Source organism: Dipodomys merriami, unplaced genomic scaffold (genome assembly GCF_024711535.1).
Source record: "Dipodomys merriami isolate MVZ:Mamm:240054 unplaced genomic scaffold, mDipMer1.0.p SCAF_103, whole genome shotgun sequence".
Classification (NCBI taxonomy): Eukaryota; Metazoa; Chordata; class Mammalia; order Rodentia; family Heteromyidae; genus Dipodomys; species Dipodomys merriami.
Window position 1 is genome coordinate 3,160,448 of NW_027202305.1, and position 14,585 is coordinate 3,175,032.

The window sequence follows — 14,585 nt, forward strand, 5'->3', positions numbered from 1 at the left end:
GATGTGATTTGGACGGTCGTCGTTTTCTTTACTTACTTCAAGAATCCAGTTCTTCCTCCCACGAATGGACGTTAAGTCTAGCAACTTTAAAGCGGTGGACACTCTCTCCTTCTGGGTCACCTATTAAACCCAGGCCCAACCGAGGGAGAAAGTACTTTATGTCTATTGCACTGGGTCCCTTTTGATGTCTTCTCTTTCAAAAGGAGTTTGCCCCTCCCTTTAGCGTTCTTGAAAAGAAAACAGGGCTGAAGAAAGCGGCGCGTGCAGCCAAAAGGCAGACGTGGAGACGGAGGAGCCTGGTAGGAACTTAAACCCATTGGGCTCCGCTCTTTCCAAGCGTCTTCAGCACCGCGGACAGATCCCCGCCCCGCCCAGAGCCCCCCGCACCCTCCCCCTGCCTCTGGCAGCCTCGCCATTGGCTCCCTCGGCCACCCTCTCCAAGCCGCCCGTTCCCCCCACACAGTCTCAACCTACCCGGGCGCGCGCTCGTCTCCTCGCCTCTCCAGCGCCGGGATAGCCCAGGTCCAGGAGGAAGCGGCGGGAATTGGAGCCGTGGAGAGGGGCTTTCGCCTCTCCACCAGACCTGCCCGAAGAGCTGCCTGCTTCTCACGCCCTCAGCCCCCGCCTCGAGATGAATCTCAATTTCACCTCACCTCTGCACCCTGCGTCTTCTCAGAGGCCCACGTCCTTCTTCATCGAGGACATCCTGCTGCACAAGCCCAAGCCACTGAGGGAGGTGGCTCCCGACCACTTCGCCGGCTCCCTGGCCTCGCGCGTGCCCCTGCTAGACTATGGTTACCCCCTCATGCCCACACCCACCCTCCTCGCCCCGCACGCCCACCACCCTCTGCACAAGGGAGACCACCACCAGCCTTACTTCCTCACCGCTTCGGGTAAGTAGCAGGGGCCTCGAGGCTTGGGCGCTCAGCCTCCAAGACGGATGGAGCGAAGGGAAAGCTGCATCAGACTCGGCCTGGATGGGGCGTCCCTCGCTAAGGGGCAGGGGAGGGCTGGGGATACAGTAGAGAACAGAACATCTCCCTCTAGGCACCCCAATTTGCACCCCATGGGGCTAGCTGGTGCCTGCTCTGCACCGTTTTATAACGGGGAGATGTCTGTCTAACCACCAGGCAGGCGGAGGTGGCCAGAGCTGGTATTTATGTGGGGCAGTGCCCAACCGCACCGGCTCTTCCTGGCCATTTTGGTCCATTTCCCAATCCCAAGGGATCCATAGCCTCTCCCCCACCCCCCTCAGAGGGAGAGCCCGGGCACCCCAGTCCCTTGGAGCTGAACTCAACTTTGCAGCTCAGAAACTGGAAACACCCGCACTCTCCTTGGCTGTGGCAGACTCTGCGAGAGCACAGACATGAATGGACAAGGGTTTGCAATACTGTGAGGAAGAAAGGTTTGGATTGGCCCAAAGAAGGGCAAAGAGGGGTAAGAAGGAAAGGGAGAGCAATGCGGGCCTTTCCCCTCTTCGCCCGCACCGTTCCGCACGGGACTGAGGCTCTTCCTCGGCTCACTGTTGGAGTGGCTGCATCAGGGCACGCGAGGAATTTGATTTCCACAGCGTGGCAGGAAGTGCGGACTGGCAAACTGATCTGGACAGAAAAATGTGGGGAAATGCCTAGATGCGTTCCTATCTTTGGGGGAGAGGCCACACGCGTATGTTTTCAAAACAACATGGAAGAATAGGTCTAGTCCACTTGCTGAGTTTCGGCAGCGCATGCAGGCAAGGCGTTGAACGGGGAGACGGGGCAGGTCGTGCAGTGCGGGCTCTGAAACCTGGGACAAAAGCTAAAAGCGCTAGCAAAGAGACGAACCCGGGCGTCCTGGCGCGGGGCCGGGCCGGGGTGTGGGTGATCTGCTCTGGGGCTGCACCACACACCCGCTTCACCTCGGGCTGAACATTCTGGCAACGTTCTCTTCTCCGCCCGGTGCTGCTCCCTCCTGCGTTCTGTGCTGCTTGCTTTCCTTTTCCTTTTTTCCTCCCTGGGATGGGCAGATTTGGTGTCCGCCCAGCTCTGCTCTGCCGGGTTACGGGATAAAACCCAGCGTCGGGCGGGACAGAGAAGTCTCCCCTGACCGGGCGAGGAAGGAGCAACGGGAGCTCTCCGCTTCTCCAGACTGAGAGTCGGAGGGGAGAGAGGGGAGCAGGAAGGGGGGGGGTCTCCAGTGCTGTCTGGAAACTGACAAGGAAAAGTGCGAGGCCGGGGCGTCTCGGTGAGAGTTTTGCTCCTTTCTTTTGGAGGATGGGGATGACCCCGGAAAGAGAAGCGAGTTTAGAAAGCGAGGTCAAATCGCCCATCTCTCCCGGGCAGCGCTGTGTCGCCTTGCAGGGGGCCGCTCGGAGCCGCCTCCCCCCCCCCAAAAAAAAAGTCCTCCACTATCATTTGGGGCCTTAGAGACGATTTCCGAGCGCCACGCTTCCTCCGTGCGTCCTGGACCCTAGGATTCCCGGGGGAAGGGGGCGGGTGGTTTTGGGGGGCCACAGGAGACCGGCGCACGCGCGTCCCCGGGCGGTGCCCAGCAGGCCGCTCCGCTCTTCTCTCCGCAGGCGTCCCGGTCCCCGCGCTCTTCCCGCACGCCCAGCACGCCGAGCTGCCCGGCAAGCACTGCCGTCGCCGCAAAGCTCGCACGGTGTTTTCTGACTCGCAGCTGTCCGGCTTGGAGAAGAGGTTCGAGATCCAGCGCTACCTGTCCACGCCGGAGCGCGTGGAGCTGGCCACGGCGCTCAGCCTGTCCGAGACGCAGGTGCGGGGCGGGGGCGGCGGCGATGCCCGCGCGCGGGGTCCCCACCACTCCAACACCCCGGGCCCACGGAGGAGGGCGCCGCGGGGCGATGTGCGGGCTCCCTCCTTTTTTCCCCCCTAAGCTTTCCCTAGGAATCTTACTAAAACCACCGACACCCCGAATTCATGCCAGGCCGATTTAGGGTTCCCTTTGAGGCCAAACGAGAGACTTTCATCACGATGAGCCCCGCTCATTTCACGCTTCACGCCAGTCCCCCACGCGCTCCAGACGTCAGCTCAAAAGCGAGTGGACGTAGTTTATTTTTCCCGCAAGAAATGCGCACGACCAACATGGCACGATGTCAGACGGGGGCAGACGAGCCTCCTCCAGCGGCTCTACAAAAAGGAGACGCTCCCCCGAGAGGCCCGCCCCTCCCCGCGGTCCTCCCCGACAGTTCCCAGACCCCCCTCCGGGCCGGGCCGGGCCGGGGCGGACCGGTGGCCAGGCAGACGGACGCTGGGTCCCACGCGGAGACACTCGCGGGAGATGTGTGGTTTGCTTCCCTGATTTCATTCTTACAGTCCCCAGTCTTCTTCCTGAGTGTCACATCCCACCGTCAACAGAGAGAGAGAGAGAGAGAGAGAGAGAGAGAGAGAGAGAGAGAGAGAGAGAGAGAGAGAGAGAGAGAGAGAGAGAGAGAGAGAGAGAGACGCTAAAACTCCCTCTCATTCCCCTATCCAGGGTGGAAAAAATTAGTTTCCATCTCTCTCTTCTTGCTCCAAGTCACCCGCAGCGCCAGGTCGGGGCAGGACGCCTCCGACCTCGGCTCCGAGGCCGTGTCTGTCTGTCTGTCTGTTCCTCTGGAGCTCCAGGGAATTACTTTCCCTGCCTGTCCTGGCCCTGGTTTTCCTCCCCGACGAAAACTCAGCTCGCTCTCTCTCCGTCTCCTTGCGCGGCGGGCCGGGCGCGCGGCGGGTCTTTCGAGGCCGGGTGGGATTCGGCGGAAGGTACAGCGCGCGCCGCGGCGCCCCCTCCACGCCGCCCCCTCCACGCCGCCCGCGGCGGACCGGTCACCGCGCCGGGCACGGCTGGCCGCACCGCTCCAGCCTCAGGTTCTTGGGGGACAGTGAGCTCTGGGACGCGCGGGGTTCTCTGCGCCCTGAGCACCTGCGCCCCGACCCAACGGTTCCACGGATCGCAGCGGGTTTGGGTCCCGGCTCGGACCTCAGCTGGGTCACTGTCCCGAGAACCGACTTGATTTTGTTTTTATCCCCCTCTGCCCCTCTCCTTGCCCCCATCCCCGACCCCGGAAATCAGGTGAAAACGTGGTTCCAGAACCGGCGGATGAAGCACAAAAAGCAGCTGAGGAAGAGCCAGGACGAGCCCAAGGCCCCGGACGGGCCCGAGAGCCCCGGGGGCAGCCCGCGGGGCGCGGAGGCGGCGCGGCGCGGCCTGCCCGCCGGCGCCTTCGCGCTGGCCGAGCCCGAGGACGAGGTGGACATCGGGGACGAGGCGGAGCCGGGCTCTCGGCCGGCGGCGCTCTGAGTGTGCGGGCCGGGCCGAGCCGGGCCGGGGCCGGGCGCGGGGCTCGCCGCAGACAAGACCGAGGCTCCGCCGGGCCTCGGAGACCCACGCCGTCCGCCCTCGGCCGTCCGCGCTCCGGCCCGCGCAGACGCGGCGTCCCCGGCCCGGATCCCACCTCGTGCTTGCGGGAGGAGGCTGCGGGGCGGCCGCGGGCCCGGGCCCGCCCTGCTCGGCACCGGTTCCCCCCGCTGCCCACGCGGGCCTCGCCCGCCCTTCGCCCAACCCCTGCCGGCCCTGGTCCCGCGTCGCCCTCCCCGCCGCGCCCGGGCCTCCCCAAGGCGGAATGGCGTGCAGGTTGGCCACAGGTGAGGACCGGGGTTGGAGCCTCCCGGAGCTCGGCCCGTACGGCGCGCACCGCGCAGCCCCCACCCGCACCCGGTCCGCGCCCCTGGGCGACCCCCTCCCCGGCCCGGCCCGGCCCGGCCCAGCGCGCACGGAAGACGGGAGGACCGCAGTCCAGGCGCGCGCTCGCGCCGGAGCGCACGCGGTGGCGGGGAGGCAGATGCGGGCGCGGAAAACCCACGGGAGCGCTTTCCCCAGACGTGAGGCGCCTCCGTCCCGAGGCCCCGGCGTCTCGTGAGCCGCCGCGCGTGGAAGCGGCCCCGGCCCCCGCCTGCTGGAAGCAAAGTTTTAGCAACAGACGAGGCCGAAGGACGGATTCAATCCCACGACGCGGCGCGCGGGCGCGGGCGGCTCCGTGGGGCGGCTCCGTGGGGCGGCTCGCGGCGGCAGGGCGGGGCCCAGCGCCCTCCCTGCCCCCATCTTCTGTCCCCCTACTGGGCTCGCGGACGCAGGCGAATAAAGGGCTCGCGGGGCAGAGCCGGGACGGACCCTGCGTCTCCTCTCCGGCCGTTTGTTGTTTCCGCGCGCGCGCGCGCCGCAGGCGGGGCCGGGGCGGTGACCTTGGCCGTGACCTTGGCCGTCCGGGAGCTGGCCCCGCACCGAGGGCCGGGAAAGGGTCACCGCAAACGGTGCCTCGGGGCTTCCCAAGGCGGAAGGGCTCTTTTCGGACGTTTGGAATTGGAAATGAACACTTCCTCCTCCGGACATGTAGCAAAGAGCCGCGGGAGGGGGTGCCCCCCATCCCCTCTGCCCCCCATTCCCCATCCCCTCGGCCACGCCCCCTCGTGCTCCCCTCCCCCCCTCTTTCTGGAAGATTGGAAAAGCTCAACCCGCAGCCTCAGCAGGCACACAGGGCTTGGGGCTTGGGTTGCGCGCCATCTTTCCGTGCCCTTGCTCCCCTAGTAAGGGCGCAGATGGGACAGATCCTTCTAGGTCTAAGGTCTATGATTTTTATATAGGTAGCCTAGATCCCCCCCAAACAAAACAAGAGGCTTTTGGGGTTTCCAAGACGAACCTAAATGTCAGTGAGAGCGCGCCACTTAATTTTATCTTTCAGAGGCAAAAAACCCAACAAAACAAAAACAAAAAGAAAACAACTAACCACTGCTTTCAAAACACCAGCATCGTAGAGCCTTTGGGATTGTCCGAAGGATTTGATTCATAGTCGGAGAGATTGTGAGTCCCGCTGAGAAATGCTACTTCTTTCCATTCACAGACAGGAAACCGAGGCTGCGTCGGCTGATGCACGTACTCACCAAGTCCAGGCTAGCTAATAACACCAAGGTGGAGTTTTTAAAAAAAATCACTGCTTGGTCACTTTGTTTTTCGTAAGCGTTTTTTTTTCCGTTTTGGTATTTTTACTTCTCACTTTATACACATTGCTCTCATTTCTTCTTTTATTTTATTTTATTGTAAGGGAGATGTACGAAGGGTTGCAGTTACATAAGTAAGGTAATGAGTACATTTCTTACCAACCATTGTTACCCCTCCCTCATTTTCTCCCCCTTTCCCTCCCCCTGTGCCCCCCCCCCCGTTGTAAAGTTCACTTCCAGCACAGTGTCTTGTGACGATCACTGCTGCATCCATTCACCCTTTGTCCTTTGTTTCATCATTTTCTTGTTCCCTTTCCTTTCCCCAAATCAGATAAATGTATATACAAGACACAGGGTACCAACATCTCATTTCTTTAGATTGTGTAGATGTGTTTATTCAAAAACAATTACAAGCTGGGTGCTGGTGGCTCACACTTGCAATCCGAGCTACTCAGGAGGCTGAGATTTGATGATCAGGGTTCAAAGCCAGCTTGGGCAGGAAAATCTGCGAGACTCTTAATCTCCAATTAACCACCAAAAAGCTAGAAGCAGAGCTGTGGTTCAAGTGGTAGAGGGCTAGCCTGGAGCAAAAATGCTCAGGGACAGCACCCAGGCCTCGAGTTCAAGCTCCAGGACTGGCACACACACAAAATCCAGGCCCAGATTTCTCCTCTGTTCAGAATGACAGCCCCTCTCCTTCCCCCATTCCCCCCTCCTACCCTCCTCCTCTTCCTCCTCCTCCTCCCCCCCTCCTCTTCCTCCTCCCTGTTCTGGAGATCAAACCCAGGGCCCCTTAATTGCTAGGCAAGTAATCTGCCACCGAGCCCTATCCATCCTCAGTGTCACTTCAAGAAAAGAATTGACAGCAAATGCTTTACAGCAGAACAAATGATTTGCTTGGAGAGAAAAATGTGATTTGTGAATAGGAATGTCCTAGAAGGGAAAGTAGAAACTATCACACAAGAACGTGGAGCTAAGGGGGAAATGTTCACATTTTTCTAATCTCAAGAAGAACTGCTAAAAGGATTTGGAAAGAATCTTTAAAGTCGAAATAGTGTGTATTTGGGGGGGTGAACACAAACGCAAAACGACCTGGCGTTGATCTCCTTCTCCTGCCTTCCCAAGATGCCCGGGTTTAGTCTAAGCCTGCAAGGAGCCCCTCAGGTGCATCTCCTGAGCTTCATCTCGAAGCAGCAGGTAAACAGGAGCCGCAGCGGCGTGAGCAGTGCTGGGCTCCATCGCAGGCAGTGGGTTTGGAAGCTGCGGGAACTCAGGTGTGCCTCATGAACACCAAGCGTGGTGAGATGCCAGTTCCTGCTCACCTTGCTCTTCCCTTAGTGGCAGTTCCTCGCTCGAATGAATGGGAAGGGAAAAGCTTCCACTGCAACACCAGACTTGCTGACCGTGACACAATACACACACACACACACACACACACACACACACACACACACACACACACACACACACACACACACACACCCTTAAGATTGGTGGAGCTGGGGAACAGACACAATTGAGTCTCAATTCAATGTCACGTGATAGCACTTTTTGGCTTTGATCGAAGCCTCCACAGGCTGAGAATGCCCCAGGCTTTGCCCCAACTCAGTTTCACTCGGATTGAAGGTCTGACAAAAGTTTGCTCGTGATGACGTACTACAGAAAGACACATGCAGGTCTGGTTTGGAAAGGAACTAAGGCATCTTCAAATAACCAGGGTAGGCAAGTCATACCACTTCTAACCCCAAATGTCATAATTTCATTTTTCATGTTTGTCCCCAATGCTCTATTTCAGATGGTTTAGATTCCATAGATTTTTTTGAAAAAATGTTGTTTATTGACAAAAGAAACATCACAAAACATGGATTCCATAGACTTTTGAGAGAGAGTTTTGGTAATTGTCTGATTATGACATAAGAAATAAGAAATAAACAATACACCAGCCAGCCTAGTGTTCACCGACAGTGCCATTAAGGAGTACCTCACTAGAATCCACGACCCCACTCCACGAGAGAGGAGCTTCGTCTTGGGATGGATGTGGTCATTGGAGAGACAGAGCAAGCAAAATGCTTTCTGGTGCTAAGAAAATCCTGCAATACACAGGCTTAGTTGAGTCGGTGGTTCCTTGGCCTTCCTAAATTTACACAGAAAAACAATGAGTTAGTTGAACTTTGTGTGTAGTATATATTTTTGGCATCGTGTTTTAAAGAGGAGTTGACCACCTAAAAGTCACCTTGTGTGCAGAAAGCTGGACAGTTATGAGTGTGGAAAAGAACAAATAAAGGATTGGGAGCTTTTAATTTTAGAGGAGGAAAGCTCTGGAATGAGTGGAGAGGAAGGCAGTCACGGGAGTCATTTGGATGGCTGCAGTGGGATTAAGTGTCAAAGTTCACCTGCAATCCCAGCTCCTGAGGCTGCAGTGGAGGACCGGTGGCTTAGTGGCCAGAACACACTGCATGGTGAAACCTTGTCTCAGAAATAATAATAATGAGGGGCTGGGAAGGTGGCTCAGTGGTAGAGTGCTTGCCTTGCATGCATGAGGCCCTGGGTTCCATTCCTCAGCACCACATAAGCAGAAAAAGCTGGAAGTGGTGCTGTGGCTCAAGTGGTAGAGCACCAGCCTTGAGCTGAAGAGATGAGGAACAGTGCCCAGGCCCAGAGTTCAGGCACCATGACTGGCAAAAAAAAAAAGAAATAATAATGAGAGGAGAGAGAGAGAGAGAGAGAGAGAGAGAGAGAGAGAGAGAGAGAGAGAGAGAGAGAGAGAGAGAGAGAGAGAGAGAGAGGAAGGAAGGGAAAGAAAGAGGAAGGAAGAGGGGAGGCAGGAAGGAAGGAAGGAAAGAAGCAAGGAAGGAAGGAAGGAAGGAAGGAAGGAAGGAAGGGAGGGAGGGAAGAAGGAAGGAAGGAAAGAAGGAAGGAAGGAAGGGAAAGAAAGATAAGGGAGGGAGGGAGGGAGGGAAGAAGGAAGGAAGGAGGAAGGAAGGGAGGGAGGGAGAGAGGAAGGAAGGGAAGATGGGATGGAAAGAAGGAAGGGATGGAGGGAGGGAGGGAAAGGAAGAAAGGAAGGAAGGAAGGAAAGGAAGGAAGAAAGAAAAAGAAAAGGAAGGGAGGGAGGGAGGGAGGAAGGAAGGAAGAAAGGAGAAATCCCAGCACTCTGTTTTAGAAAGTAAGTGGAAACAGAGTGGTGTAATACATGAAGGACAAAGAGTCTTAAGAAGAAACATTAGATAAAATTGATGCCCTTCATTTTATACCTGGAAGAAATCAAGTCTCAGATGAAATGGGTGTCTGTGTTTCATGGCCTGTTACTTTAGAAGGATTACAGAATTTGTATATCTGGTGGTCAGAGATAATTCCAGTAAATATGTAGGGATGAAAATTCAAAGTCATTCCCATGTACTCTCTTCATTTCATTTTACTTACACATTCATTTATTCACAAGTAGAATCTTCCTATGTAGCCCAGGATGGCCTTGAACTTGCTACCCTCCCGTTCATCCCCTTTCTCTAGTTCTGAGATTACAGGTGGGCCACCATGCCTGCTCCCAAGTATATTCTGGTTGTAGTTCCTTTTCTCCTTCATTTTATTCATTCCTTCCTTCTCAGAATTCCTGCTGTGTACACTAGATAACCTTTCCTCCATGATTTCTGTTATAAGCATCCCATGATCCTTCTCTTCGAGTGGCACACTCTGTAGTACAGAAGAACCCAGTCAGATCTTGCATCACAGCTGTTGGCTAGGTGGCTCACCAGAGAGGTTTACATTTTAAGTTTGGTTTTGCCAATATTAAAATTATTGCCTACTTGGCCACTACAAATGTGTGTGTCCAATAAATCAGGTAAGAAAGGCAAGGAATGTGAGATAAGAGCTACAAATGTACCTATGGTGATGCTTTGGGTGCAAACAACTAGAGGAAGGTAAGAACCTGCAGCGAGGGTCAGAGCATCCTCGCCCTGAGCATCATGGGACCTGCAGCATGGACCAGAGCATCTTCACCCTGAGCATCATGGGACCTGCAGCGTGACCAGAGCATCCTCACCCTGAGCATCATGGGACCTGCAGTGAGGGTCAGAGCATCCTGGCCCTGAGCATCATGGGACCTGCAGCGAGGGTCAGAGCATCCTGGCCCTGAGCATCATGGGACCTGCAGCGAGGGTCAGAGCATCCTGGCCCTGAGCATCATGGGACCTGCAGCGAGGGTCAGAGCATCCTGGCCCTGAGCATCATGGGACCTGCAGCGAGGGTCAGAGCATCCTGGCCCTGAGCATCATGGGACCTGCAGCGAGGGTCAGAGCATCCTCACCCCAAGCATCATGGGACCTGCAGTGTGGATCAGAGCATCCTCACCCTGAGCATCATGGGACTACAGCTGGTATCACAGGTTAACTACAAGGTGATGTGTGGGCTTCATCTCATCCTCATGTCTCAGAAGAAGTGTTTCTTTATGTGGCTTCCTTATCTTTTGTGCTGAGGAAGGATTGATAAGCCCAGAATAAAAGAGGATCTGGAACATGTTCCCGATCTGCTCCACACTCTGGATTTCCTGTCAGTGCATTGCTGCCATCCCCGGGATTCCTTTTCTTTTCTTTTATTCTTCTTCCCTGTATCTCCCCCCCCTCATGCATGTGTGTGTGTGTGTGTGTGTGTGTGTGTGTGCGCGCACACACACACGTGTAATACCAGGGATCAAACCCAGGTCTTTGTGCAGAAGCTCTGCCACTAAGCTCCACGGCCAGCTCAGTTTCCCCCTCCTGTCCAGGGCTCACAGTTGATTGTGCTTTCTGAGCATTGATGCCTGAAGATGTCATGTGATCACCCTTTGCTCAAGCAAATCTTTATTCTAATCTCATGCTTTATTGGCTAAGTATAGAATTCTAAATTGGAAATCATTTATGAATAATTTTGAATGTTCCACTCCATTTTTAGCTTCCAATTTCAACTGGGAAGTCTCAACCTACTTTGATTCATGATTGTTGTGTGCTATTTTATTTATGCATTTACTTATCCTTTTTGGCAGCTAGTAGAATGCTTTTTTTTTTTTTTTTGTAGCCAGTGTACTGAAAATGTACAATTATGTGCCTTGCTTTAGGTCCACTTTTGCCTGTTGTTCTGGATACTCAATAGGCCTTTTAGTTGGAAAACTCATTTTTCCCCCACTTGTAGTCAATTTTCTTGAATTAGTTCCTTGATGAGCCTTTCTCTGTGTGCATTGTGAGACTACTATTCCTTGCTTTTTCTTTTTTAGCCTACTAGGTTGATTCTTTAAACTTCTCATTTTTCTTCTCATTTTTTCCTATCCTTTATCCTTTTTGTTTTGCTCGTTTCTATGACAATTCCTTTGTTAGTTTCAGAACTTATTTTTGAGATTTTAATTTTTCTTGATCACAATTTGAATTCCCAGGAACTCTCCAGTTTCCTTCTTCTTTTTAAAGTCATCTTGTTTAATTTGCTCAGCTGTTTGGAAATTCCAATTGTCTGGTTATGTTTAAGTGAGAAATGAAAAAAAAAAAGTCTTGCAGGGAACTAGAAGTCTGCTAACTGTAAGCTTTACTGTGAGATACCATGGCGGAAGAACTCAATAAATTCTGAAGTCAGAATTTTTAAGTCTTCTATTTTAGGCTGGCCAAATTCCTCAGAAATTTCCAGACTCTCTGTCTCCATCTCTCTGTCTCTGGTCTTTTAACTAGCAGCCATTAGTTGTCTACAGCGGTCACGTTTTGCCATGCCCGTGTGTGCACACGGCCTCTGTCATGGCCCTTCCTCCTTGCTGCTCTTCCTCCTCCCTGCTTCTCCAAACTCCTGCTTGTCCAACAAGTCCCAGCAACCTGACAGCCAAGTGCGAGAAGAGCAGAGCTCCTAATCTCCTAATTTAAGCTGACATTTATAGTGAACAATGGAGGTGTTGAGTTAGTTTCACATTTACTTTTATGAAACGGAAGCTGTTGAGTTCAGTAGAACTCATTATCATCAGAACAGATTAAAAGGGGAAGTGGAGAGGTGTGGGCAGGCCAGCGGGAGGGTCAGCTACACCTCCTTTGCAGAGTGAGTTTGATAATTGTCTGAGTGGCAAAAATAAAGTGCAAGATTGGTGTGGAAGATGAATTTGCCCCCAGGGAAAGAGTACATATGAGACCCAAAGAACACAGCAGAGAGACCTCCGCTGGCTCCAGGAGGCGCGTTCTCCCCTTCCTCCAGCAGAGGAGAGGGCCACAGAACGCCCAGCACCCAGTGGAGCTCCTGGGTCGAGGGCGTGGGTGGTCAGGTTTGGTCTTTAAGCATCTTTATCTGCACGGGGGCCCTCAACAAGAATTTCCAGGTGAGGGAACTGAGGTTATCACTGGCTCTCTATCAGCCAGAGCAGGCAAGTGTTTTGTATCTATGAATTCAACTAACTGCCTACTGAAAATAATGGGAAAAAAACAAACCCACAGTGCTTCTGTACTACGCAGGCCTTATTTTCTTGCCATTGTTCTCTAAACAACACAATGTAGCAACTATTCACAGAGCATTCACCTTTCGGTTGGTATTATAGTGATCTAGAGATGATTCACAGTGTATGAGAGGCTGCACAGTGGCTGTACATGAATACTTGGCCATGTAGGGGAAGGACTTACGTAGCTATGGATTGGGGTGCACATAGGTGGGTGGTCTGGACCCACCCCCTCTTTGATTCTGAGGGGTAGCTACATTTCATTTTCCTTGGACTCAGATGAATTTAAAACCCGGGCACCTGATGGAGGCGAGGGGAGAAACAGAGAAAGGAAAAACAGACAAGCAGCCAACGCCCCTGCACTGTGCCCCTCGACATTTACATACGCACATTATGGACGGGCTGGCAGAGACAGGACGCGAGCAGGAAGGGCAGAACTGGAAGGTGACCAATTAAGACATTAAGTGTTTTGTGACACATGGACACAGTTGTATTTTGCCCCATAACAAGGCCATCAGCTCATTTTCAGGGGGCTGCTGCCTTCCTCAGCTCAACCCTCACATCAAAGCAGAACCGTCTGCTTGCATTTTCCAATTAGAATAGGGATGCTAATTTATACTCCTTAATGCGTGACGGTGAGAGACCCCTTCAATTAACAGGATTCTATGGCCAGCAAAATAAAAGGTACACAAAGAGGTGCAGGCTGGAACAGCCGAAATTCTCATTAAATCAAAAGGTCCAGTATCCATTACCTCGTGCATCTGAGGCTAACCACTAAGTACGGGATCATCAAAGGAGACTTAATGGGTTAAATTGAGACTATAATCTAATTAAAATATTAGATGTGGCTAAATAATTCTTTGATATTCATCTAAAGCTTTTATTCAAAATAGGTGCTCGAGGTTTGTAACACAAGGATGATCAATTTTAAGCAGAGGAAACAAATTTAGGGACCTCATCTGTCCGACTTCAAAGTGTCACTATTGTGTGGATTCAGGGGAGATGGGGCAGGCCTCGCTGCCGGGGGCCCCGGCGTGGGGGAGTGGGTAGGAGGAGGAATGGATGGGCTTCCTGATATTAGTTTTGATAAATGTATGGTTGCTGGAAAATATGGTGTAAGATTCAGCTGGGAGGTGAGCTGACCAAGAGAGAAAGTACATTTAAGGTCCAAAAGATTTATTATTATGTACTATCCAGAGACTTCTACTGGTTTTTTCCATGGTGATTTTCTGTGTGGACAGCTTCCCGAAAGACTAATAATGATACATTCTGCACTTTAATTTTCTGGCAGTGGTTTTCCTGACTATCCCGTCTGTATCATACGTACAGTGAGTTCTTGAAACACCTGTTGTGGAAGTCTGGAGCCGGGTGACCAAGGGTGCCTGAGGATCAGGCTGCTCTGTGATTCCCACTTTAATAGAAGGCATGCTGAAATCTTATCAGAAATTTCCAGGTCTTCGAGACTCCCATGTGCCTGGACTGCACACATGGCTCTGACCCTCACAACCCATTAGAGTTACTTAATAGCAGAGGACCATTTATTCACGCTTATTGAAAATGAATTGCTTATATTGCCCAGGTTTGCCAGGGGGAGATGAAGCAGCTAGGGAGAGGCGGCAGGGGAGGTGAGCCTGACCGCCCTTCCATGCTCTCCATAGAGCCTCCGTATGGCCAAAGAAAGAGGTCTGGGGAAAACACTACTCATTTCGCTTCGTATTGCATTTTGCACTGTATTGCCTTTATAACACTTTAGGAAGGCCTAGCAACTTTCTGCTTATATTACTGAGCCAACATTACATAACCTAACATGAATAATGGGATCCTTTCAAACCGGGGAGTGATTTAGGGAGTGAATAAGTGAGGGAAAGGAGGAAAGTTTGGCATCAAAAAAGCCTTTGGTTTCCCATTGGCCAAATAATCGCTTAAGAAATTGAGACATTTGGGGCTGGGAATGTGGCTTCGGGGTAGAGTGCTTTCCTAGCATGCATGAAGCCCTGGGTTCCATTCCTCAGCACTGCATACACAGAAAAGGCTGGAAGTGGCGCTTGGCTCAAGGATAAGCACTAGCCTTGAGCACAGAGAGGCTCAAGGACAGTGCCTAGGACCCGAGTTCAAGCTCCAGGACCAGCATTAAAAAAAAAAAAAAAAGGTATTTTGGAGAGTAACCTTGGTGTTTCCTTAAA

General features: G+C 53.1%; 1 protein-coding gene across 1 annotated transcript; it reads left to right on the plus strand.

Moving 5' to 3' along the window:
- Positions 1 to 631: 631 nt before the first annotated feature.
- LOC138809560 (brain-specific homeobox protein homolog) lies at positions 632 to 4,278 on the plus strand. Its single transcript, XM_069996219.1, has 3 exons — positions 632 to 893; positions 2,558 to 2,754; positions 4,051 to 4,278. Exons 1-3 carry the CDS (start codon positions 632 to 634, stop codon positions 4,276 to 4,278), a joined length of 687 nt encoding a protein of 228 aa, XP_069852320.1.
- Positions 4,279 to 14,585: the final 10,307 nt, after the last annotated feature.